We start from the raw sequence: 25603 nt of genomic DNA, 5'->3' as shown, positions 1-25603 counted from the left end.
TATGAGGTCTGTTATAAGGGCGTTGCTACAATCCTTGTTAGCGTATCTATTTTCAGAAAGTCAAGAAACCCCGCTTCTACAAATACTGACGAGAGATAATTATAATTCCAAAAGTTATCCTTTGCATCACCCGAGGACCTTTCATAAAGCTACTCTTTACAACTCATCATGCCACTTCGCTCCCTATATCTTGCCAAGTCCGGCGGAGGCGCGAACCAACGCTCTCATTTCGCCCTCTTCATCCCGACCGCAGAATATGATCGGGACACTATCAGTGAAGACTTCCGATCTCTCAAGGCTATTGGCACAAGAATTCATGTTGTTGGAGAACCTCTCATGTCCGGTTTTGTATTCGAGGTTCATAGGAACTACAACACTCAAGCCTACACGGACTTGAAACAGTTGGTCTTTCTTGGGGAGATCGACGACTCAATCCTTCACAACTACCCAGAAACTGAATCTGAGATAAGAGAGAATACGCCGAGAAGCCTTATCGAACGACTTGCAGAATCCGTACCTCCGCCTCCTAAAGGACAAAACATACGTGCGTCAATCGACGGGGTAAGTACCCAGTTAGAAGAAGCGTAACCAAGTCTAACAAATTCATATTCAGGTGCATACAAAAAGATGTCAGGAGTGGGCAATGGAGGTGCTAAACCTTCTAAGAGAAAGAGAGTTGATTCCTTCAGAAGCTGTGAGCATCGCTCAGAAGGAAAGAGATCCGCCAATCAAGGGCATTTTTGGCTATAAAAATTAAGAGGCATAAGAACAAGATAGTTTCAAGATGAACAAAGGTCTCTAATTCTAGGCTCCTGTAAATACTTCCCCAACAAAAGTCTAAACAAAAAGTGGCCATCAGATGAGAATCACTCGTGACCTTCTATTCCTTCCTTGATAGCCGCTGCTGCTTCAAGCTTTCCCATTGCCAAAGGAAACGACATCCATTCCATGTGATTTCTCTCTCGTGCGTTTCTTAGATATTCATAAGGTGGAATTATGCCTGCTTCCTCGTATGTACAAAATCCCAGGTTCTCAGCAGCTGAACTTGTCATCATATCTTCGACATTGACTTCTTCGGTCTCCACGTCCTTAATATACTGGGTGATCGTTTGGAGATCTGTTTTATCCTCATGTGGTACGTGCAAGCCCTGCGAAAGCCCCTCGAAGTCCACATCAAAAAGCTGTTCGATATCGCTTATTAGCAGTGGTACTGGTGATACAATGCGCTGATACTTTTTTCGAGATGAAATTTCTTGCTTTGACTTATCCTCTTTCTCCCGTGGCAGTTGGAAATATCGTATCTTGACCAAGGGACAGTCAATTCTTGATAGCACATCCTGAGCTTGAGGAGCTGCTAGGACACAGTCGGCCAGATTCCCACCAACCTTCGAGAGAAGATACAACAGCAAGAACTCTATGTTGATCTCGCAAATCATAGAGACATAACGAGAGGTGGGCTCTCCCCCTTCATCTAATACTCCTCCGAATGGAATCATCATCAGGGTCCCAGTTACAGGAATGCAAGCAAACAATGAAACGACTGCATTCAGATTCTGGCAAGTTGTCGCCATATATATTGCAATTTCCAAAGTTTCAAGCAATGATTTACGTTGCAGTTCGTCATCCATAGAAAGACGATGCTTCACATCAGGCCATTTTGTTGAAATGATAAAAGACATGAGAAGATTGGTAAACGCCGTTTCCTTCCTGGCAAATGGTTGCATTTGCGGTTCACAAAAAGTGCCATGCTCGTGTGGATGCGCTCCGAGTTTGATTAGTGTGAAGAACAGTCTCTTAGACAGTTTCTTGAACAATCTGATATCAGGCCCTGGAGCCCATCCCTTACGCAACACGCTCGTGGCCAGATCAGTCGAGGTTTCGGTTGCCAGACGGGAGATGACGAAGTCATCAAATAAGTCCTCGTTAGTCAACCAACTGAAGAACGGGTCGGATGGTACCCAAAGATCATCCCAGAATCTTATTAACTTTCTGTCATACAATGGCCGAACGATGTCGAGCATCTTTGTAGCCAGTTGCAGACCCTCATTTCCCCACCGTTTTGCAAAATCAGTAATTTGAATAATGATAACGAGGCTGGTATACGATGGTTTCAATTCGGATGCCAGAACTATCGCCGTGCAAATCAGGCCGTTTAATAATTGCGTTTGCGAGGAAAAGTCAGACAATGGTCCGCATCCCAGAATGACTCGACCCGCTTCTGTGCCTGTCAAAAAGTCATGTGCAGTTCGATGAATGAATACTACCTCGCCGAAAGCATTGCTATTATTTTCCAATTTTTCATAAACACGTTGGTAATGCTTTTCCAAATGCACTTCAAGCAACCCTGCGCACCGGTTGTGTATTGAAGCCGTTGTATCTTCGCACCTTCGAAGAACTTCTGGTAGTCCGATCGTGCCCGTGCCGTTCAGAAGCTTTTCTTGTAGTTCAGGGTTCTCAGCACAGGCGATTTGTACTATCGATGGCCGTGAGAGAAGCATGTCATCTTGGCCAATTTGTATGACAATTGGGTGGAATGATTCCTGCAGAACATAGCGAAAGTATCTGCGAGCTGTCTCTAGATAGACAGGGCTTTTTGCATTCATCCTCTGCCACAGGTCGATATATAAGCTCTCAAGATCTCCGGGGAGCGCGTTTAGTCGTGCAAAAAGCATATCCTCAGAATCCATGTTCTCAATCCCGTCGATAACACTTCGTGTAGCAAGGTACAGCCATAGAAATACACCTTGCGCTTTATCTACAAGTTGCCAGCGTAGATTTCGGGAGGTTTCCGAAGAGACTTGACTATTTGGCGATAGTTCACGGAATCTCTTTTGTACAAAGACAAGCATATCATATCTTGTCAAGTCCTCAAGTAGAATCCCAGCAGCCTTTTTCGTCTTGAGCCACCTTATAATCCTCGCTTCAGGTCGAGTCGAAACACACATCTTAATTTCTGGGAACATTGATATGGTATCAATAGACCCAAGAAGCTTTGAAAAACCATCTTCATTCCGAATTTCATCTAGACCATCAACGAAGATGCAGAGGTGTCGGTTATCCATGTTCGCAAGATAATCCCAGACAGTTTTCAAATCTTTCATTGCCCAGTCATGATATTCTGAGTGACGGGATAGGTGATTGAAACGTTGTAGAATGCTCAGAATCAGTTGTTGTTGATCTTGAAGTCGTTGGTAGAGTAAAGAGCACCAAAGACCTTTTATACTCTTCTGCTCTTCTGATCCGATCTTCCAGAAGAAATAGGAGAGAATAGTCGCATCGGGGCTCCATCTTTGGACCAAATCTTTGGTTTGCTCTTGGTCCAGAATGAATTTAACAAGCGTACTTTTTCCGGAGCCAGGTTTGCCTTGGATATAGAACAATTTGTCGTCTGATTGCAGCCATGAGTTAAACGAAGCCCATGAGCGATGGATATGATTCACAAGGCTGTTATCATCTGAATCACGAGGTGCCTTGGAGATATTATGACCTTTAGCATTGCTATTATCATTTGAAGCGTAATCATCTGCTGAAGCGTCATCTTCTGGGTTGTCGTCTTCCGGGTCATCATCTTTTATAGAGCCATCACTCTCCGGATCCCAATAGTACGTAGTTTTCATATCTTCATAAGATGCAAATACTTGGTTAAAGCTTGCATCTCTGGAGTCCATGACCTCGTTGTACCGTTGATTCATCAGAGGAGCTTTAAGGCTCTGAAGAAATACTTCACACTTCCTCTTTGTCTCAGAGGTAGTCCTGAGCTCCAGGACTTGGCTATCAGTGTGCGAATTAATGGCTACCTCGGCCCTGGCACGTTCTTGGGTAATCGCGTTGCGCGTTGCAGCGTGTTCTCGCTTCACGAGATCTTTTACATCAGTAATGCCTTGAGCCAGCTGGTTGATGAGAAACTGGATATCGGTATCCAATTTACCGAATGATGCATCTTGCTGGAAGTATATCGCATCGCTCTGCGAGCTATAGTAAGGCTTGTCTTAGTGAATATTCTGGGAGATTCAATCGTGAGCTTACCACAGATGGGACACTAGCTCAGTTCTAATAACCTGTTGATACATTGAAAGCGATTCCTGAAGAGCTTGCAGTTTTTTCTGATGACTTGACACTCTGAAAGCCTTGCGGAGCGACTTAACAATATCGCCCTTGGCCTGCAAGCTAGTTACATACTGAACTTCGGCCTCCAGCTTATCGGCTGCATCTTTGCATTCCTTGGCAATGGTTTGAAGCTTTGGGCTAGCAAACTTGGAGTTTGCATTACTCATCTTCTCACAGCGAGTGTGCACGCAATCGACGGCTTCGGACATCCGCCCCGCGTAGCGCTGAAGATCATCTTGAGAAGTTGTAGCTCCATCATAAGCGTTCTTGCAGGCTACGGCCAGGTCGCTGGCAAACGAGATGACTTGCAAAACTGCGCTCGCCGCGCCGAGGGCTTCGAAACCTGTTAACATGACGATAAGTGCTCTCGAGAGATAATCTGACGCTCTCAGGTGAGGGGTAAAAGAGGAAGGAAATGACACAGCCTGATCAGGCTGTGCAGGTTGATGTGCTGGGCTGAATGATGCTGACTAACCACAATATCCAGTAAGATATTGATGCCAATAATAGATATGCATGCTCGGGAAAACCAGTTTTTGCGGTCTTATGTATCACGCATGGTGTTGCGTAATTGGCTGAATATGCAAAGTAGAGGATGATTTTCGTCTAGTCCTTACAAGTTTGTCCTGTGTACATGAAAAAACTTATAAAGTGATATTCAACCCGAGTCTTCGTCTTTCCATCTGCTCTACCAAGCTCGACTTATCTCAACGTAGGCCAAGGTAACCCAGTCTACTGTTACTCTGCATGTAATGGTGACTTGGTCTTTCTCAAGCTCATATCTGAATAAACACGCATTTATGCCATCATCAATGTTAGAAGCATCGACCGTAAACGATTACCCCGTATACACACTGCAACTTATGCTAATTTTAGCGTAGCAACAAATCTAGTTTAGCTAAACTGCCACCCCTGCAGTAGCGCCTCATCCTTAACAATTAATCCAGCACCAGCACCGCCCCAGCAGCCAACCCAACGTACTCCCTCCTCGCAAACGGCGGAAATCTCAGCAATCAACAGCTCCAATCAAACACCGAGCTGACATCATATCTCATTTTCGACCCAGCCATCCCTCAGACCGGCAGCGTTCGAACATTCACCATCGAACCAACCACCGGCCGCCTCCAAGATGCCAACGGCGCTGCGTACGTATGCGCCTACTACGCAGGGTCTCGCGGCATCTCCTCCCCGCCTCTAGTCGCGTACTGCGACCCCAGCAACACTGGCCCCAACAAACCATTCGAGTACTTGAAGTACCAGGTTGATAGTGGCGCTCTTTTATGCAGTGTTCCCAGGACTACATGTCAAGAGGACGATGACGATGTGCTGATTCGCACTACCTCCGCAGGGAATAATGTGTATAACAAGTTTTACACCGACGCGAATGGAGTCAGTGCTGGAGGCAAAACTTATTTTTGGTATATTGGAAGTGGCAGCCCTGCTGGTGTCACTCCTTTCTCTGTAACTGCTGCCGAGGTGTAAGAGGCTTTTGTATCCATGATAGGCCCCTTGCTTCAGGATGGATATATGCGTTTAATAATGAAACCACGGATCCTCTGCTTTCAATGACACAGGCATTGCCATTTATCGATTAATCTACGGATAGGTCTGTCTGCATCTTGTATACTTGATCAATTCGACACATCGCAATGATATGAATATGTTCTTCCCAATAGATCTTTCTCACAGAGAGATATTGGTGGTAGTTAAACTTAACTTAACAATCGGCAAAAGAATCATTTAGTCAATGGCACCTTCGCGATGAACGCATGTTTTCATCTGCTTGATATAAGTCCAGGCTACTGCTAGATCGAGGGTGTATCCTATTGGGCGATCACCATGCCTTTAGTTTAGCTCAGACCAAGGTATCTCGAGGTCCGGCATGTAACTGGACAAATTTATTCATGCCATAGTGGTATAAAGGCCCAAAAGCCAAAGGGCAAATCGTTGAAATGCTTATGGGACCCGTAAAGCGGCTGCGGAATTGTGGCCTGTTACTCAGATGTTTATCATGACCGGACATGCTTCGGTATTAGATCAGTCTGTAGAAGTGATCCAAAAGCAGCGCTTTGCACAGCCGTTCGTTGATATCGGCTTCGGTACCCGCAAAGCTTCCTCACCTTTATTCGGGAACCGAACCCGAGCTTCATATCAGTGAAAACTCTATGTTATATCAGCACCGGCATGAACATCCCAAACCAGACTTACGTCGTATTTTTGCTCCCGTAACGGTATCCCCAGTCTGGCAAAACGCTGAGTGGGGGAAGTTGACGGATGCTTACCCGATTGGCAACCGTGAAGCCCCTGGCATCTCCATGTAACCATATCTTGATGCACTCGTCCGTTTCCGTTACGTTCTGAACAACAACTCAAATTGGTCTCAGCGTTCTGGACGGCAAAAGTCTTACCCCATACGGCGTTCGCCTCATTTTCACAGCGTATCTCGAGCCGAAGGAACTTGGGCAACTCTGAGGAACGTGCCCTTATCACCAGTCGGCGGGCCCGGGGTTCATGATATACTCCCTATTCGCCGTCAGACTTTCATACCCACTGAGGGTATTCTTGCCGTTTTGTTGCTGGCCGTGGATTATTTGAGTTCATGCTGTCAGCATGTTTATGCAAGAAGCGCTACCCTCCATGAACGGGAATAAGATAGTCGATCAGCGGGAACCGGGAATGCCGAAAGCTTATGCGGCTGATGACGACATGATCATCTAGTATTCAAGAGATAAGCCTGTTACTCCAGAGCAAGACCATTGCAGCTGAAAGTTGCAAATGTCTCGTATTACGATCAAGGGGGCTGACGATGTTTCACATCGGGAGGGTTCCGCACAGCGTTACATTGCTATCACGAAGTCCATCATATCATTACTTGCATGACTCTCTTTATGGAAGCAATAAGCACTCAACGTATGACACTTCACCAACACATAGGTTCTGAAAGGATATAGCATGTTGAAGGAAAGGAGAACCTAGCAGTATAACATCCACAGACCTTGTCCAAGCTGTTGACTGCATGATATCCTTAAGTGATTTATAACTCGGCTCTTACAACTAAAGTCCGTTATGGGCCCCGGCATCAACCCCCGAGGGCCCTTCCAAACAGAGTTACCGACTTGCAAACTCGACATATCCAACCCCAAAATTCCCCGCCAAGATCCACAGAAATTCTCGAAGCATGCAACCCAGCAGCCGAGGCTTCCAGAAGCATTCTCAGGAGCGTATCTTCCGAGGAATAAACTCGGGATTGTCAGGCACAAAGTCACAAATACCTCACACTGCACCTCAAGAAACGTGGCAAATATGCCTCATTTTTCGGTGGCAGTGACAACTTTATCAGATGACCGCCACGGCGTCTGGTCTCCGGACCCCGGCGCTAGCGTGATCGGCTCTCAACGCCGTGATACCGAACCCAGACAGATCGACATGGCTTGTAACATATAAAGTGGATATGAACTTTTTGAGCGTTTTTATTTCTCCGAGACACCGTGATCTTCGCGTATTGGACGGTTCGCGAGTAATGAACGGAGGCATGATTACGGATTAATGACACTTTGACCAGAAGACTTCGGCTAGACTTGCAAATATCTCAGAGTGGATAAATTATGTTTTCAGAGAGTTTGGAAAATAGAGTTTAGGCTTTATCATTGTCGGCGTTATTCTATCTGTTTACATGGCGTTGATAGAAGATCCTCCAAGGAATAATGCGAGTATTGATACCACATCTCCAGTATTATCGCGAATTATTATCTTTGAAGCGAGACATGAGATACAGCAATCTATTCTAAACAGAAAGATTATATCACTCAAAACTCAATTGGTCAAAAAGTCTCACCGAAAACGACCTATCTCGACCCCAGGCCCCGTTCAGAACCCACCTGGACCCTCCCCAGACAAGGAAACGCCGGATGATAGTAACATGGAGTCATAGTGGAGCAGGGCGAGATACACGATCAAGTTATAATCCGGGGTAATTCAGTTTCTTGTAGTCATAAAAAGGGTCGGATTTATAAGGACATGACGCTCCCGGCTCCATCTTCCCCAGATTCTGCATCCCGTTCCAGACTCTCGCCATTCTCCATACTTTCCCTCCCGTTTACTTACCCAAGATACCGTTTTACTTAAAGGAAGAGTTTGTTTGAACATTCATCATGGCGAAGAAGGAAGAACTCCCTCGTGATATCGAGGGCATCGATGACCTTCAACGCTCTCCCTCGAGATGTACGCAGGAGGGAACGACAATCGACGCCGTCTTTGGTGAAGTTTCAGAAGATGGACCTAACTACCGCAACGTACGAACCCTGGTCCTTTCCCTTCACAAACACTAATTAGTATCCAGGTCGGATGGATTGCCACCGTCGCACTCATGACAAAAACGCAAATCGGCCTTGGAGTTTTATCGATTCCCCAGACCTTCGACGCTCTAGGCCTCATACCCGGAATCATATGTCTCATCGTCGTGTCAGCCATCACAACATGGTCAGACTACATGATTGGCGTGTTCAAGCGACGACATCCGCAGGTTTACGGTATCGATGATGCGGGACAGTTGATGTTTGGGCGGATTGGTCGTGAAGTCCTCGCGACTGTTTTTATGCTATGTAAGCATCATTCCTGAGTGGTTGAGTGATTAGGGGAGGCTGGGTACTGATGACTCGCAGACTGGATCTTCGTTGCTGGCTCAGCGATGCTCGGTATTTCAATCGGTCTTAACTCGGTCTCTACACACGCAGCCTGCACGGCTGTCTTTGTTGCCGTGGCAGCTATTCTGGGTTTCTTCTTTGCCAGTATCCGCACACTCGGCAAGATTGGCTGGCTAGCGTACAGTGTTGCTAATAATATGGCAATAAAGTAGTATATTGCAATATAACCCATATGGTATGGACTTTCTCATATTGTAACAATATGATATGAAGATTTTGATATTGCAACAATATAATATGAGGATGTCCATATTGGCAATATATTACTTATATTGGGATGTTAGTCCTGGGGTGAAATTGCCTTTTGACAGTCGCGGACAGGTCTTGCCCTATACCAACGACAGGGATACTTGGCATTTTATTGGCTAAAATGCAGCCACGCGTTGTTTCCCCGCATCAGGGGAGGTACAATTGGTACTAACCATGTTTGGCTAAACCTTCCCTGCCGACCCATCGTCACCTCTGCCCATTATCTTTGTTACTGTCGAGCGGAGACAGACTTACCGCCATACCTCAATAGCGCCTCCCTTTTGTAAAATGGCCACAACGAGAAGAGTCGTCAATTTCAGTCGACTTGGCGATGAGACTTGTGCAGAAGCGGTTTAGTGATGGGGTCACGTGGAATATATTGGGTGTATTGTCACACTGCCAATATATTGGGATCTTGGCAATAAATACAATATGAGCCATGTTCATATTGGGTAATACAATATACATCCCTTGACAATACAATAATATTGCGAGGGGATCCATATTGGCAATATCGTATTGTTTATATTATTAGCAACACTGCTAGCGTGGATTGGGCTCGTCTGCATCATGACTGCCAGTAAGCTCAAGCCCCTTCATCTCACGAGATCAACTTCACTAACACGAGGAATTAGTCTTCTGTGTCACCGTCGCTGTCGGCGTGCAGGACAGACCTGCTGCTGCTCCGCAGGGAGGACACTGGGAGTCTGACTGGAAACTCTTCAACCATCCTAGCTTCGTCGACGGTATCACGGCTGTGTCGTCGCATATCTTTGCATTCTCGGGTACGCCAGCCTTCTTCCAGATCGCTGCTGAGATGCGCGAGCCGAAGCACTACACCCGCTCGCTATTGACCTGCCAGTCGATTGTGACAGTCACATACATCACTATTGGAATCGTGGTTTACTACTACTGCGGTTCATATGTTACATCCCCTGCTCTTGGTTCAGCTGGCGTTCTCATGAAGAAGGTCTGCTATGGATTTGCCCTGCCTGGTCTTATCGTGACTGCCATGCTAATGACTCACGTGAGTGTTTCTCTATCCTTTCAGTGACCTATGCTAACCTGCCAAGATTCCCGCCAAGTACATGTTTATCCGCTTATTGCGTGGTACAAAGCATCTCAACTCCAATGGTATCGTGCATTGGGCTACTTGGTTAGCTTGTACAGGAAGCGTAACCATAATCGCATATATCATCGCCAGCGCCATCCCTGTTTTCGGCGGCTTGGTATCTCTTATCGGAGCTCTTCTTGGCACGTTGATGTGCTTCCAACCCTATGGCTGCTTCTGGCTTTTCGACAACTGGCACAAGGGTAAGACTGAAAAGTCACTCAAGTGGTGTCTCATGGTTGGCTGGAGTGTCTTTGTCATCGTGGCTGGAACCTTTATGATGGTTGCCGGTACCTACGGCTCAATTGTTGGTATCAACAACTCGATGAAGGCCAATGGGGGTTCAAGCCCATGGTCTTGCGCCGATAACTCTAACTCTGGCTCTGCGGGTCACTAAATGGCTTGGGTCTTGTGACCTAGACGTCGGGCCGAAGATGGTGGCTGAACTGTACTCAAGACAAGCCACTTGAGTGGCTTCTTGATGAAGATGTGAGGCGACCGTGTCTTTTTGAAAGAGCGGCCTGTGCATAAGTTATTGTTGCTGTGTGGGCACACTTCTGGGTGAGTTAAAGCATGAGACACCTTTTGGAACGGTCGTTATAGAGTGTAAAACAGTGAAACATCACATAACAATAAAATACCCATTTCTTTTTTTGCAATGACTTTTTCTTGCAAATGATACTGGTCTACAAAGAAAGTCAGTGGCTCAACTGGAGATAAGAGAAGCCTATCAAGTGATGTGCAGACGGCACACGGCGTTGACCATCAGACATACAACGTCGCTTCTTTTCGTAGGTTGAGATCGCGTCTGAGAGGATCATCGACCCGGCATATCATTGACTACTGGGAAGAAAGCACCGCAATAGTCCCAGGATTAAAGCATGAATGCTCGTCTCAAGGTACTTCCACGATACGGCGAATTGCTTTCTGTACGGCGACGGCAGAGGTCACAGTAGAATCTCATCATGGCGTCATACAAAATATTGTATTCTCTAGTCCTAATATCTCCAATGTAATAAATTTCACAAATGAATGCCAGCATATCTGCACCACTGCAAGACGTGCTCTAACAGACCAACTAGCCTAGATACATAGAGACTATATCCAGGTTCAGTATTTAAACTCCTGGCCAACAAGCTTCTCACTGAGCTTCCAAAGCATCTCCGCCGAAGCCTTGTCAGTTACCCACGGCCAGACCTCCTGTGCGAAGGGGTCAGCCAGCCGACAATGGTTCAAAAAAGCACCGTTGTTCTTCGAAAGTGCACTATCAAACGCAGCATAGACGTGAGTTGCCGCACCTTCATCCAGATTTTTGTATCGAACTTCTTGGTTGAACATCCACTTATTTCCCATTCTAGCATCCGCAGCCTGAAAACTCTTAACAAACTCGGCGAACTGGTCTGCAGCATGGGCGCCCAGATTGGTACCAACAGAGCCCGGACAAACACTAAAGGACAGGAGACCTCTGGAGCCAAGCTTCTCAGCGAGGGCAAGAGCTGTAAGTGAGACAGCCATCTTGGACTGGCCGTATGCAGCCCACTTGTCATAAAGCTCCCCGTTGCTGAAGTTGTAGTCCGCCCATCGAAAGTGGCCTTGCCGATGGCCCATGCTACTGATAAGCACGATCCGGGGTGCCTGAGAAGCAAGAATCTTATTCATGATAAGGTTGGTAAAGAGGAAATGACTGAGGTGATTGGTCTGCAGCTGGCTTTCAAAGCCGTCCTCAGTCAGGCAATAGGGCACCGCCATAATCCCGGCATTATTGACCAGAACGTCGATATGTGGAACATCGGCCCAGGAACTCGTAAGATCAGCGGCTTGGCGAACCTGAGCAAAGGAATTCAAGTCTAACGCCAGAGATTTGACCTTGATTTCTGGGTGTGCGCTTGCCAGGTCATCAACCAGGGATTGAAACTTGTCCGGAGAGCGCCCAGCGAGAATAAAGGCTGCGGGCTTGCCAACAGCCACTTGCTTCACAAAGCTCTCGCCTAAGCTACCAGTGGAGACCCCGGTGATCAGGATGGTTTTGCCAATGATCTTTGTGGCATAGAACGGCACGAGCTCGCTAGCCTTTGTTGCCTCATTGAAGTTGGGAGCCATGATGGTGGCTGTAGGTGTGAGAACTAAAGCAGGTTGCAGACTGGGTAGGCGGGTTTAAAGAACTTATTTTGAAATTCAACAGAGTGACGGATGCAATTGTCTCTTTATACATGGGCATGCTATCATATTGGACATTAACTCTCGCCCACGACCGCACAAGTAGCTTTGCTTAGTGCGTGTAGTGCAACGCAATGGCCCCTGTTGGTTCCCCCTTGAAACAGTAAATCTGACCCAACCACTCGCGAACAACACTTTCTGACGCCGGATATAAGACTTGTAAACTCCGAAGTCTTGTTGCGAAGTGAACTCTCAAGCCAGCACCTAACTTCAGTGGAAGTCCGGTGGAGAACTAGCGGAAGATCAGTGGAAAACTAGTCAAAGACTGAATGTCTCGTATGGATAAGTTTGTAAAATAGTGTCAGTTTAACAGGAGCCATAACTTCCCTTTCTCCAAACAATACTGCACGTAGCAGGTCTGGGTCTGGAGGAAAGCAACCCGCCTAAGTGGGACCGCTAGCGAACAGTAGACTATGTCCCGTAGCTTATATAAGGAGAAGCGCTCACGAATCTTCCGCCAAACTTCCGCATCAAACCTCCGCACCAAACTTCCGCAGAGGTGCCTCCGCTTCTTGTCACCCTATCAACAACACATCACCAGGCTCGGACTTCGGAAATAGCAAAAGTATTTCTCTCCCCGCGACTATCAGTAACATGGTTCCGTCCGTTTCGCCGAGTGAGCAAAAAGCCTGCTTTGGATGTGCCACAGCAAAGAGGGCGTGCGACAAGCAGAAGCCGAGCTGCCAACGGTGTGATGAAAGGGCCATTCGTTGCCAGTATCCAACCACTCGCAGATATCTCCGCTCTAAGTCAGCAACAAACGCCTCGAGCCAGCATTCAAATCGAGTAGGGCTACAGGGCTCGACAGGACAGACAGGGCATCTCAGGACGCCAGCAAGTGACTGCGTCGCGGATCTACCGACTCTAGGCTCTCCAATAACCAACTCTTTCACCTACAAGCCCTGGTTCGTTGGTCTGGAGACCTGGGCAATTGAGAACAGGGGTGTCACCACATGCCGCTTCAGTTCAGGACCTTCCTATGGTTCGCCACAACTTGGCGATTGGACAAAGAGTCTTTGGAATTGGTTGCGGCAGTGGGTCGACGAGGGCAACAATCCATTCATCCATAAGCAGCTCTACCTTGACACTGGCTTACCTCCATGTCTCGAAGACGCGTGGACAACCCTAACGGCGTACTTTTCAAAGACGGCCTTGAATACACCTTTGGTAATGCAGATCATCGAGCACCGTGTCGACGCTCTTCTGCAATCCCAGCCCCATGACGATGCTTCATTTATGGCAGTGCCCAGCCTGCAGACTATTCAACACTTGGCAAGGGTGCAGGCTCTCTTCATCTACCAATTCCTTCAGTTTTACGATGGATGCATTCGCCAGAGGGCAATGGCAGATAGATCCATTCCAACCCTGCTGCAATGGTGCGAGCACCTTTGGCAATCGGTTATGTTGGACGCAGTCCACAACGAGCAATCTTTAACCACAATGGACATGAATAGTTCCGACGCCATGGCTGAAACTCCGACTTCCAAGCACTGGAAAGCCTGGATTCTTAGTGAGAGTCTGCGGCGGACATGGGTCGTCTGCACAAGTACGATAGCGGCGTATCTCAGAGAAAGAGATGGCTGGAACGAATGCGCGGGTGAGATTCGATATACGGCTTGTCAGGGATTATGGGATGCGTCTTCATCGGCGATGTGGCTGCAGTTGAGCAGTAGGCAAGATCCTCTATTTGTCAGAAGTCTCCACGTTGATGAGCTTTTGTTGAGTGTAGCTCCTACTGAGGTGGACACATTCTCAACTGCCCTCATGCGCCTTCTGATAGGGAGGGATGAGATGGAAAGCTGGGGTCGCAGGTGAGCCATACAATTATAGCACCCTGAGCCGGCGTATGCCATAGTTAAGGCGGAGGGCGCTTCTGGAAAAGAATAAAAGACTTATTTAAAATCAGTCTATATAGCATTACAACACAAAATAGACTAAAGAGTTTCCTTAGCTAGATAGGAGGATTATTAGATACTGGAAGAGCTGGAAAGTTAGGCTAAATAATCTAAATATATTACTAATTTACTTACCTTATCTTTTATAAATAAAGCCTATATATAATAAAGTCCTAATTGTATACTTGAGATGCCGTGCCAAGTATAAATAAATTCTACTATACAGTTAAAAAGAAGGCCAGTAAATAATATAATTACTTAGTACCATTTCTAGTTTTACTAATCCACTCTCTGAAACACCTCTATACAATACCAAAACTGTAAGTACATATCATCATATGCTGTCTAACTTCGTTTACCTTCCTCTCGGATCATACAACCCTAGTGTGCCAAAATTAAATGTCACTTTTCGGGAACTTTCGGGGGCATTTGCTTGCGACTTGTTTTCTGACATCAGCTATGAGATTATCTTGGACAAAAGAAGGGACAGATTCCATGTCTCTTCCGAAGATGGCACCTTGGCAGCTTGCGATTTGTTAACTGTGGCAGATAGAAGTTACTTTAGGGTACGATGCAACATATCGCACTTACTTCCAGTTGACACTGACAGCAGAACAGATCAATCAGAAGCCATTTCCGTCATGAATGTTATTACCGACTCAATAGAGATAAGAAACGCCCACCAAGTGATGACAACACCATCATCACTGCGAAACCAAACTTAACCAATGGATCAAAACATTTATAATGGCTTATCACGATAACGTCTTGAATGAGTCACATGATGCCATTACCAAACCTTGCCCCCCCGCCCCATTGTCATCGTCATCTCCGCTTATGTAATGACATCATTGAACCCCTGCAGTTCCGTGCTCACTCCACTAACCAACCGGAAGCTCGGCTTGAGGCAAAAAAAAAAAAAAAGTTACTGATATTTTCCTCATACGAGTCATCACCTTTTCACCAACCCTCATCGCTCATTATCACGAGAAACAAAATGAGCTTTGTAAGGGCGTTTTCGTTCCTCACGGTTGTGAGCGTCGTTACGTATACCATTCTCTCAGTGGCCACGTCATTGAGTGGCGGATCCCCCGCTACGCAGACGGGTAATGAAACCCACCAGATTCCGTCGTTTGGACTGGGGACTTGGTTGGCTAAGAAGGGAGACGTGAGTCCAATACGAGGTTCGTGAGAAGAGTGCAGTACTAATGGGAGCTTAGGTTGCGCATGCGGTGGAATATGCTTTGAAGGCGGGTTATCGCCACGTCGACGCTGCTGCTATCTACCGAAATGAGGAGGAGGTTGGGCAGGGCATCAAGGCATCCGGCGTGTCGCGCGATAAGATTTGGGTGACGAGTAAGCTTTGGAACACGGATCATCGACCTGACCTCGTGCGCAAAGCCATTGAAAAGTCTATCGCCAATCTGGGCGTTGAGTATCTTGATCTTTACCTCATTCACTGGCCTGTCGCTTGGGTTCCTGGCACCAAGGACCTCGACAATGACACCTCAATCGTGGATACTTGGAAGGCTATGGAGGAGCTCGTCCGTGATGGATTGACGCGCAACATTGGCGTTTCCAACTTTTCGCCGAAAGATATCAAGAACATCCTCAAAATCGCCACCATCCGCCCTTATGCGCACGAATTCGAAACACATCCCTATCTCCAACAACAATCCTTCGTCGATTTTCACACCAGCGAAAACATCAAGGTCATCGCATACTCACCTCTCGCCAACACCAATCCCACTTACAACCCCGACATCCCCAGCATTCTGCACGACGAATTCTGGACAAAACTCGCAGGCAGCAAAAACGCAACTGTGGCGCAGACGGTGTTGGCGTGGGGACAACAGAGGGGTACTGTTGTGATTCCGAAGAGTACGCATGAGAAGTACATTGATGAGAACTTTGGATCGCAGGATATTCAATTTACGGAGGATGAGCTGAAGGAGGTGGCGGCGAAGGATAAGAAGTATAGGTTTTTGAACCCTGGGAAAGATTGGGGTGTTGATCTGTTTGAGGGTCTTGATGGCGGATCGAAGAAGGAGGGAGAGGAGGATGATAGAAATGAGGACTTGTAATCTAATCGGGCTAATAGACGAAGGATATTTTTAGATGTTATTATTAATAAGATACCAAACCTCTCGGATATACGGATACTGGACTTGTGAACAGAGCCTCTTCTCATGGCAACACCATGGCGATTCTGTAAACATATGCATGGAAATAGGCGAGTCCAAAGGGAAGAATTACTTAATAGAATGGTCTAAGTCCCTATTAAAAAGTACACTGCAACAGAAACTTTCAATGTTGCCTGACGATTCTTAAATAGAATTGACTTCTAATTTAGGACGTTTGCATGCTCTTGAAGGCTAGAGTTAACTCACAAGCATCTTACACCATCAGTGGGGCATTGGATTAAATGGAGAAAGACAAAGACTGTATGATTCCGAAATCATCAAATACTTCCAGAACAAATTCCTAACAATAATAAATGTCAACAGATAGACTCTGAAGACAAACTTCTAGTCTTCGGGGGTTGACCGTCTTCTATAGGGTAGTCAACAACATCAGAGCGACGCAATTTCCTAGAGTTTCACAGCCACAGTAAATACAACCCTGGCAGTTCAATCAGGCGCAGCGCAAAAGCGTCTAGGTAACAACCAACTCTATCCCACATAAAACAATTGGTCAGACTCGTCTGCTATAAAATCCTTCAAAAAGCAAAACTCATCGAGAGTTTAGCAAAGAAATTGGCATTTCCTGCGTGACTCGCACCATTCAGGGTCCAACCCTGCGCCACCTTCATATCAACTCGACAGAGTCAAGAGTCAAGATGATCAACATGGTAAAAACACTTAAATCTCGCCTCGTGGCATTTCCTTTTCGCTTGCATTCAAATCCAAGACATGATCTTCCAAGCCCGTTATTCCAACTTGTGTCATTGCGGCTTGGCTCGTAGGATCTACAGGTACCATGATCCACTAACCCCTGTTAATCCTGTGAGGCTAGAGTTGCAGCCGAAGTTTGCGCCCTGACGAAAGGATAGAGATGAATGGCTATGTTACGCAGCGGGTGACGAGTTTATTTTAGACCGGATGATGAATCAATTGAGATTTGGCAGTGCTGCCGTTGTGCCGTGGCTTATCGGCTCTTGGACCCTCTTGTCAAATTTTGTCTCAGTTGACTGTCATCTCGCTGACCGGCAGTTTTTATCTACGCTCAGACCTTTCAACTGAACCACGGGAAAAAGTAAAGCTCCTTACATCCGACGTGAGTCTCCCTCGTTAGACATCACATCCGACGTCAGTCTTCAATCTCGATACTCTCGAAACCCGCGAGTATACGACGATCATAGTATAACAGATCCAAATCCCAACCGGGATAAAAAGCCCTCTTATATCCATTTTCCTGTTTCAACGGTCACGATCATCATCAACCCCCGAAACGAAACATCCTCCTCCTATTCGCTAGCACGTGGAAACATCTCCATTAAAAAGTCTCCGAGGTCCAGACTAATTCATCCCGCGTGCCGCATGATGCAACCCCAGCTCCACATGTCTGACAGGAGAATTCCCCAATCCAGAAAGGTCTCGCGCAGGGGTGTTAAATAGCGATCGCCGGATATAATTGTGACCGCTTTTCAACTCCCGCTTCACGAGGTGACATCGTCAAGGAGATGGTTCGACAATATCCTTTCTGCCTATCCTTTAAAATGCAGTCATTCTGCTCACATTTCTAGTTTCGTGTTCTGTAGTTTTCTGCACTCTTTTTCCCCAGTCACTCTCTTTTACTCAATTATTCGGAAGCGTTATTCACGCTCCAGTCACTCATTTACTTTGTTTATTAAAAAAGATGCATTTTTCTAGTTTGATTCCCGCTTTGGGAGGTCTTGTGGCTGTTGCCACTGCCTCGCCTCACCTTCTCCCCGGTGTTGGCCTCGGTCTCGATGTCGATGTTTCGCTTGGAGGAAAGGGTGCCGAGGCTTCCAAGCCCGTTGACACTACCTCCAAGGGCCTTGACCTAGTTCCCACCAAGGCTCCCGTTAGCCAGAAGGGTGGTCTTCCTTCTACCTGCAGCTTGGCCAACAGCTGGGAGAACCATGTTCTTTTCGACGGTATCGCTGCTCCTGCTTCTGGCGCTGCTGCCGCCATTAAGCTTGGTCTTAACCTCCCCAACGCTCAGATCGAGGGTGATGCTACTCTTGAGCTTGTGAAGGACTTCCTCCAGGAGCCTCGTGTCCGTATTGGTCTTGGCGCTATCAAGGCTTACGTCGAGCTCGACATCTCTGCTTCCGCCGCTGTCCACGAATCCATTGAACTTTTCGCTTCTTCTGCTCTTCAGCTTGAGATCCCCGGTCTCCTTGAGGCTGAGGCCGGTGCTGCTCTCGCTCTTGACCTTGTCGTCGGTGTCGATGCTGCTATTGACCTGTCCGCTGGTGTCTACCTTGCCTTCGGTGAGGAGGCTTTCGTTGAGGTTTCTCTTATCACTAAGGAGATCGTTGATGTCTCCCTTGATGGTCTTGTTGCCAAGGCCCTCCCCATTGGCGTCGCTGCTGAGGTCGACCTCTCTGCTGAGGTTTCTCTCACTCTTGGTCTCCGTCTCCGAACCGAGATCGATCTTGAGGCCGAGCTTGACATACCCGTTCTCGACATCGAGGCTGGTGCCAAGATTGCTGTCTGGGTCAGCCTGTTCGAGTACACTGCCGTTCTCATCGCCACCGACAACTGCGCCGTCTCTGTCGATGAGCTCATTGCTCTTACTCTTGGTCTCGCTGTCGAGCTCAACGTTGAGGTCGGCGACATTCTCGACATCAGCCTTGCTCCTACCCTGACCATCACCCTTGCTACTGCTGCTCAGGCCAAGGTTTGCCAGCCTAACCGCGGTACTCCTGGTAACTTCATTGAGCAGCACGGTCGCCCTGCTACCACTCACACTCAGGTCGTCTCTCTGTCTACCGTCCCTGCTGGAGGCTCTGACTCTACTGTGGACTCTGCTCTTCCTGATGCCACTGGTTCTGCTGATGCCTCTGGCTCCGCTGATGTTACCGGCTCCGCCACTGCTGATTCTTCTGACGCCTACCCCGTCCCCGGTGCCACTGGATCCGAGACTTACCCTGCTGGTGCCGAGACTACCGGTTCTAGCTCAGGTGCTTACCCCATTCCTGGCTCCGGTTCTGGATCTGGCGCTTCTGCTGGTGCTGAGACAACCGGCTCTGGATCTGGTGCCTACCCTGCCGGCCCTGGCTCCTCTTCCGCTCTCGCCAAGCCCCAGACCACTGGTTCCGCCGCTGCCATCGTCCCTGCTCACGGCAACGGCACTGCCACCGGCGATGTCACCAGCACCGTCACCTCCACCCACGTCTACACCGTGACCAGCTGTGCTGCCTCTGTCATCAACTGCCCTGCCCGCTACACCCAGAAGGTCGTCACCTCCACCATCATCGAGAGCACCTACGTCTGCCCTGCCACCGAGACCGGTGCCGTCCCTGCTACCACCACTGCTCACTCCACCAAGGTCCATGTTCCCGTCACCACCATCACTGACACTCTCACCACGATTGTGCCTTGCAAGACCCGAACTACCAAGACCTTCCACCCTCCTACTACTCCCCCTCCTGCTCCTACCGTCACCATCGTTGACAACCACCACCTACTGCCCTGAGGAGGGAAAGACTGCTCAGCCTTCCAAGGGCCAGTCAACTTTCCAGGTCGTGACCACTGCTTCCCCGAGCACCAAGGCTTATGAGGTCCCCAGCCACGCTGCTCCTACTACGGAGGGTGAGGAGAAGCCCACTGCTGAGGTTCCTGTCCCTGAGAAGCCCACTGGCGAGGCTCCCGTTCCCGAGAAGCCTACCGCTGGATACCCTACTCCTGAGAAGCCCACTGGCGACAAGCCCGTCGCCCCTCCCGCTCACAGCGTCCCTTACCCTCCCAGCAACGGAACTGTCTCCACCCACGTTCCCGTTTACCCAGCTCCTGTTCCTACTACCGCCGTTCCTGTGGTCCCTGCTCCCGTCCCTACCGCTGGATACGCCCCACCGCCCGCCGTGTCTCAGCCTGGAGTTGTTCCTCCTCCCGCTGCTGAGACTCCTGTCGCCACTCCCGTCGGGACCACCCCTGTTCCCGTCAGTGGTGCCAGCGTGGTTCGCTCTGGCTTCATGCTGGCTCTCCCAGCTGCCCTTGCTTTCTTCATGTAGATGATAAACGGTTAAGATTACAGGATCTATGTATAACACTTAGGTAACGGGACTTGGATTAGCAATAGTTCATGGTTTCTTTAATTTTTAATATTACTATGTCAACCAATTGGAGTCTCCCTAAGTGATCAAGTACTTTCTACTATCTACATTTTAACTATGTGCCTGCAATGCTTTTGTATGAAGCTTATCACAGTCCTACTTATTTACGCTGGCCCGATTGAACGAATGCCCTTTGCATTTGAACATCAAAAGGCTATCAGATATAAATTAAAGCCTCCAATTGCTGCTGACCTGTTGGCGGCTGTTCCTACATGGGAAAGGTACCCAGACACCTTCAGGCCAAGCCCCACTGAAACTTTGAGTGCGAGCGCATGGCTCGTTTGCACTTACAGATGTATTCATCCCAGCATTCAACAAAAGCTCTATACTAGACTTCGTGCTCCCCGCAGAATGACTAATAAGCCTGAATCATCAAAAGCAGACGTCTGATGTCAATATCTGACGTTTGTCTTTATTTTTGACGGCATCACGTATTTTAATATGGTTGTGGTGTGATGACGAATATCCTGTAGAAATTGTTAAAAGGCCACGTACTCATTTGCCAACAGGAAGCATAAGCTCACCTTGAACAACAGCTGAATTCTAGTGGTATAACGTCTAAAGCATGAGCTGTATGTCTTATTTGTAGTTGAGGCCTGTGGCTTGGAGCCTATAATCGCGACATGGAACCTAGCAACTTCCCAACTGTGTTCGTAACTCAGTTTACTGCAAAAGGCTATCCCAAACTCACCCATGCGGAGACAAAAGTCTAATGATATGCGGTAGAGACACGCGTTCCTCGTCTGAACGAAGAGACTCAGAGCCATTCAATTTACAAAGTCAAATAGACCTCATGATCCCATCACTCGAGATTGATGATAAACTTCCAGCCACAAATTCCGGGCTGCAAATGACACACATTTAGACTGAAATTTAAGTATAAGTACCCGGAGTTCTCCTCTCTTGAGTTCCTCATGCCAAATTCTGCCCACCAATAACTTCTTTGACTTCTCCACCTTATCGAAGCACCATACCACATTTCCACCATCTTGGACTTACTAAAGTCCAACCACCGTAATACACCATGGATTGGGAAAAAGCAGTCTCGTGTGTCATCGGATTAGTCGTAGTGACTGTGAACCTCCTTATGTTTTTAAAGGTTTTCGGCTACATCTGATGCAACACCTGATGTGAGAATCTCCCTCTTTGCTCAGTCAACGTATGTCACGACGCTTTATTCTGTTTATGGAGGCTTTGAGTGCTGACTTGATACTTAGTGGTCGACAAATGAGGACAGCAAGCAACACCAAAGCAATTGGAAGCTGTCCCTCTCGATGTCAATCCTGGCGGTCAATTTGGATACAGGTGGTCAAAAGTACAGGAATCGATTCGACTTCCCATGAGGGTGACGATGGAGTTATCGCGAGCGTTTACCGTGCGGAAAACAATACACTTTATCTTTTATGCTGCCGTGGACTGTACAACAATGTGCTATTTTGATGGGGTAAATTGGTGTAATCACTGAGATATCAATAAGAGTGGCATTTACAACTCAGTTCCAAGGTGTTGAAAGCAATTGGGGACATGATTATCTCTTATTGGTCCTTATCCTTTCCATGCTTTCTAACCGTTACCACAGTACTCTTCAAACTCGGTGATCAATAACAAGCTTCTCACGGCTCACTTTCCCATCCCAAACATCACGAATACCTTGAAGCCCCTCCTCAACTCCCTTCAAGGTCCTAGTCCTTGGCGCCTCCCAATACTGTTCATGATTCTCAACCAACCAGTGAAAACCCCGTTCAATGCGCTTCTGCCACTCGATGATCCTATTCTCCTCTCTCCTTCTCTCCTCATCGCTTCGATCTTGAGCTTCAACCGCAAAGTCAACTTGTTCAACAACCCTGACACTCAAAGTAAACTTCCACGTCGGGTCCTTCTTTACAAGAAGAGATGATACCAGACGGAGTTCTTCTGAGGGTACGTTGGGGTCACAGCACTGCCGGGAAAGCCCGGGTGAGCTTTGATCGTATTTATTCTCCAACGCCTTTTCTTCTTCAGGCGCAAGACCTTCAAAGACACCAAGACCAGCGCAAACTGTGTCAAAGACAGTCTTCAGTGACTTGCCATACTTTTCTAAATATGCACATATATCCTGCACAACTGTTGCACTGCGATAGTCAAAGACCTCATCAGCACCAAGCTTCTTCAAAGCTTCATGGTTCTGTGGTGAAGCTGTCGTGATAATGGGACTGAAACCGGCTGCCTTGGCGATCTGTATAGCAGCTTGGCCTACCGCGCCCGCACCGCCCCAAATAAGAATCGGCTCATTCTTCGGATCGTCGCCAGTGATATTAGCGAGCGGGAAGCCGTACCCGGCTACATTGAACAGAGCATCAAAGGTGGTCGCACTGCCAACGACAAGTGTCACGGCGGTGATGGGATCAAGATGCGCAGGCCGCACAAAAGCCATGAGAGGTTCCGCTAAGAGGAAGCTCTGGTGGGCGCCGAGATAATTAGGTCGATGATCATAAGGCAGCGATTGGCCAAAGATTTCTTGGCCAACTGTGAAAGGAGACTCGGGCCCAACGGCGCGGACGGTGCCGGTGTATTCGTAGCCAGCGACGTATTCCGACATATCCATGTATGAGTGGCGAGTATCAGCTGGGTTGATGGCTGAGTACTGCACTTCTACAAGAGACTGGGCCTTTTTCGGGATGTATGGCTCTTCGATAGTACGAATTTCACGTTTGCCGTTTGCAAGCATGTAGATAGCTTTGTTTGGACGAGACATATTGATGATGTGATAGACAAGGCATGGGTTGAATGACTTTCTCAAACTAAAGAACCCAAGTTCTTCAGTTGCTATTAAATACTTTGCCATAACGTTGTTTGATGGGTCAACCTCGACCAATCAGCCCGCTGATTATGATGGTGAAACCAGAACGCTTGACGACCGGAAACTCCGTTCGCATTCGCTTGGCGATAACGTTATGCGTTTCGACGTATCTAACCCAAAAGAGCTTTCACAGTCCTCAAATTGACGCAAGATACGTGAGAAATTGCGATAGGTGATATCAACGGGACACTCAATTAATAATACATCCAACCGAGTCTGTGATCAGGGTATTTCAGCATTAAATTATAATTAGACTGGTTACTTTGCAGTACTTCTTTCACAATGCTCTTATTCTTAGGTGTTTGTTTTTATTCTTTCTCAGTAAGATACGTGATATATTATTAAATACACTGACTTATCTTTTATAATTAGTTATTAAGTTTCGGGAACACCAGCCGCCATAGCCATACTGTCTAGCAACATCAGTCTCTAAATAACAGGTATCTAAGTCCTTGTCCTTTATCCATAGTGAGATAGCTAGACTATTGCAGTAAGCATAGCCGCAAAGCACAATTAGCTTCAAGGGGAGGGGCGGATTAGAAAGCACTTCAAGATGTACTGGTGCTCAAGAATTATTTGTATTAGCATCGCTCAGAGCTCTTCATATCAGCTTGAACAGCCGTTCTTGGAATTTTGGATCCTGAGAATCCTTCTGCTCCTTCCAAGTAGTGGTAGCCTCCCCTTCCATAATTCCATGTACATATGTGTTGCCAAGAAATATATACTCATCGCTGGAGGGTGACCTTGGGCGAACGATGTACCGGGTCTCACCCCCGAAGAGAATGCATACAGAGTCTCCGAGCTCTAAAGAGCGAGGACCAGTGCCAATATAACCCCTTTCCGTAATGAAGGATTTTCTCTGGAAACAATGTCCAATATTCTGCAACAAGGCCACAAAGTCGTCTTTGGTATTGCAGGACAAACTCCGAAGAACCTCAAGGTAGGATGATACAGTTTCTTTATCGTGTGGGTAGAGGTTAGTCAACGTATTGTTGAAGAACTCCCAGGTCTCAGGCTCCTTCCAGATGGGCTCACTATGTGTTGCTAAAGGACTTAAGTCGACCGCCATATTGATCAATCGGAGAATTTTTCTCTGATAATGTTGATCATCATCGTCTTCGGCCAAAGATGTAAGAAGGAGCTTTATCATAAACGCTATGAAGCAGTTGAGATAGGAGTCATCCTCTGGGCGGTCCTGGTGTAGAATACCAAAAACAACAGGTCGGACTCGGCCACTCACCATTGTCAAAACAAATGGCCTGATTATATCCTGTCCGTATTGATCGTTCAAAAGGCGTTCATGATCAATGACCATGCTACCGATAGCAATGACATTTTGATCTAGCACTGGGGTCCAATCTTTTATCATTTTGACCTTGTCGACATACAGGCCCTTTAAATGTAAGACCTGAATTTGATCGGTGACCCCAATGCAATCTCCATATTATTCGAACGTTTGAAGCCATAGTCACTCATATCCTAAAAGTCAGGCCAGTCCTTGGGATGCCACCTCGGCGCCCAAAGAGGAAGTTGCTCTTTATGATTGGGATCTTCCACATCAGAATAATTCAGCATCGCAAGCTTCTTATTTCTGATAAAACCTTTAGGGTAAACTCTGGGAAGACTTCTGACTCAGTTTTAAGATAGTGTGGTACAATACCATAAGTCCTGTCGCCCGCCAGGCTAATTAACGCAAAGATCCTACCGCGCGGGTCAGTTGCGTGACAGCTGTTCGTTGAACAAACAAGCTCAAATAGGTCCCGTTTATTCTTCCAGGATCCTGCGGTGAAGCCCATGGTGGCTAAATTCCACTCGACTTGTGGACAAATATCGCTCAAATCTCCCTTTACCAATGCGACGTTGAAGCTTTTCGGATCTCTATATGCCAGCTATAGAAAGGTCGCGGCCCATTTGAAGGACTCGAAGGTCACTTTAGGTATGATGGCATCTCCCCACAGTAGATCATAGGTAGGGGCAAGTGCAAGTTCTTGCATGATCCAAACCCTTGAGAAATACGGGGTGTTCAACATACAGTTCAAAGCCACTCAAGCTAACGACTGTCTAGTAGGAAGTCCGAGTTCCTGCAAATACTCGTTTTGGGGAAAATGCTCCCCCCCTCGTCTTACTAATGGATCAGCTTTAGCGAGAGTTGAGATTATCATCTCCGTTGCGGCTGCC

The 25603-nt window shown here is 47.4% G+C and overlaps 10 protein-coding genes across 10 annotated transcripts; 6 read left to right on the top strand and 4 right to left on the bottom strand.

Annotated features, from left to right (window-relative positions):
- Positions 1-168: 168 nt before the first annotated feature.
- On the top strand, positions 169-863 carry FOXG_16502 (uncharacterized protein; the record flags this gene model as incomplete). Its single annotated transcript, XM_018396522.1, has 2 exons — positions 169-561; positions 614-863. The coding sequence occupies 2 exons, from the start codon at positions 169-171 to the stop codon at positions 755-757; spliced, it is 537 nt and encodes a 178-aa protein (XP_018257096.1). The 3' UTR covers positions 758-863.
- Positions 864-866: 3 nt separating this feature from the next.
- On the bottom strand, positions 867-4460 carry FOXG_16501 (uncharacterized protein; the record flags this gene model as incomplete). The annotated part of the gene is made up of 2 exons (XM_018396521.1): positions 867-3972; positions 4027-4460. The coding sequence occupies 2 exons, from the start codon at positions 4458-4460 to the stop codon at positions 867-869; spliced, it is 3540 nt and encodes a 1179-aa protein (XP_018257095.1).
- Positions 4461-4919: 459 nt separating this feature from the next.
- Positions 4920-5589, top strand: FOXG_16500 (uncharacterized protein; the record flags this gene model as incomplete). The annotated part of the gene is made up of 2 exons (XM_018396520.1): positions 4920-4984; positions 5055-5589. The coding sequence occupies 2 exons, from the start codon at positions 4920-4922 to the stop codon at positions 5587-5589; spliced, it is 600 nt and encodes a 199-aa protein (XP_018257094.1).
- A 2669-nt stretch (positions 5590-8258) lies between these two features.
- On the top strand, positions 8259-10567 carry FOXG_16499 (uncharacterized protein; the record flags this gene model as incomplete). Its single annotated transcript, XM_018396519.1, has 6 exons — positions 8259-8399; positions 8447-8708; positions 8769-8933; positions 9607-9639; positions 9695-10086; positions 10133-10567. The coding sequence occupies 6 exons, from the start codon at positions 8259-8261 to the stop codon at positions 10565-10567; spliced, it is 1428 nt and encodes a 475-aa protein (XP_018257093.1).
- Positions 10568-11280: 713 nt separating this feature from the next.
- FOXG_16498 (uncharacterized protein) lies at positions 11281-12270 on the bottom strand (the record flags this gene model as incomplete). Its single annotated transcript, XM_018396518.1, has 1 exon — positions 11281-12270. One exon carries the CDS (start codon positions 12268-12270, stop codon positions 11281-11283), a length of 990 nt encoding a protein of 329 aa, XP_018257092.1.
- A 711-nt stretch (positions 12271-12981) lies between these two features.
- FOXG_16497 (uncharacterized protein) lies at positions 12982-14202 on the top strand (the record flags this gene model as incomplete). Its single annotated transcript, XM_018396517.1, has 1 exon — positions 12982-14202. One exon carries the CDS (start codon positions 12982-12984, stop codon positions 14200-14202), a length of 1221 nt encoding a protein of 406 aa, XP_018257091.1.
- A 986-nt stretch (positions 14203-15188) lies between these two features.
- On the top strand, positions 15189-16459 carry FOXG_16496 (uncharacterized protein). Its single transcript, XM_018396516.1, has 2 exons — positions 15189-15450; positions 15503-16459. The coding sequence occupies exons 1-2, from the start codon at positions 15280-15282 to the stop codon at positions 16364-16366; spliced, it is 1035 nt and encodes a 344-aa protein (XP_018257090.1). The 5' UTR covers positions 15189-15279; the 3' UTR covers positions 16367-16459.
- Positions 16460-17943: 1484 nt separating this feature from the next.
- Positions 17944-20692, top strand: FOXG_16495 (uncharacterized protein). Its single transcript, XM_018396515.1, has one exon. The coding sequence runs from the start codon at positions 18141-18143 to the stop codon at positions 19947-19949; it is 1809 nt and encodes a 602-aa protein (XP_018257089.1). The 5' UTR covers positions 17944-18140; the 3' UTR covers positions 19950-20692.
- A 1479-nt stretch (positions 20693-22171) lies between these two features.
- On the bottom strand, positions 22172-23320 carry FOXG_16494 (uncharacterized protein; the record flags this gene model as incomplete). Its single annotated transcript, XM_018396514.1, has 1 exon — positions 22172-23320. The coding sequence occupies one exon, from the start codon at positions 23318-23320 to the stop codon at positions 22172-22174; it is 1149 nt and encodes a 382-aa protein (XP_018257088.1).
- A 706-nt stretch (positions 23321-24026) lies between these two features.
- On the bottom strand, positions 24027-24794 carry FOXG_16493 (uncharacterized protein; the record flags this gene model as incomplete). The annotated part of the gene is made up of 1 exon (XM_018396513.1): positions 24027-24794. The coding sequence occupies one exon, from the start codon at positions 24792-24794 to the stop codon at positions 24027-24029; it is 768 nt and encodes a 255-aa protein (XP_018257087.1).
- Positions 24795-25603: the final 809 nt, after the last annotated feature.

Source organism: Fusarium oxysporum, chromosome 11 (genome assembly GCF_000149955.1).
Source record: "Fusarium oxysporum f. sp. lycopersici 4287 chromosome 11, whole genome shotgun sequence".
Classification (NCBI taxonomy): Eukaryota; Fungi; Ascomycota; class Sordariomycetes; order Hypocreales; family Nectriaceae; genus Fusarium; species Fusarium oxysporum.
Note: the sequence above shows the minus strand (reverse complement) of the source record. Positions and strands in the feature narration are given on the sequence as shown.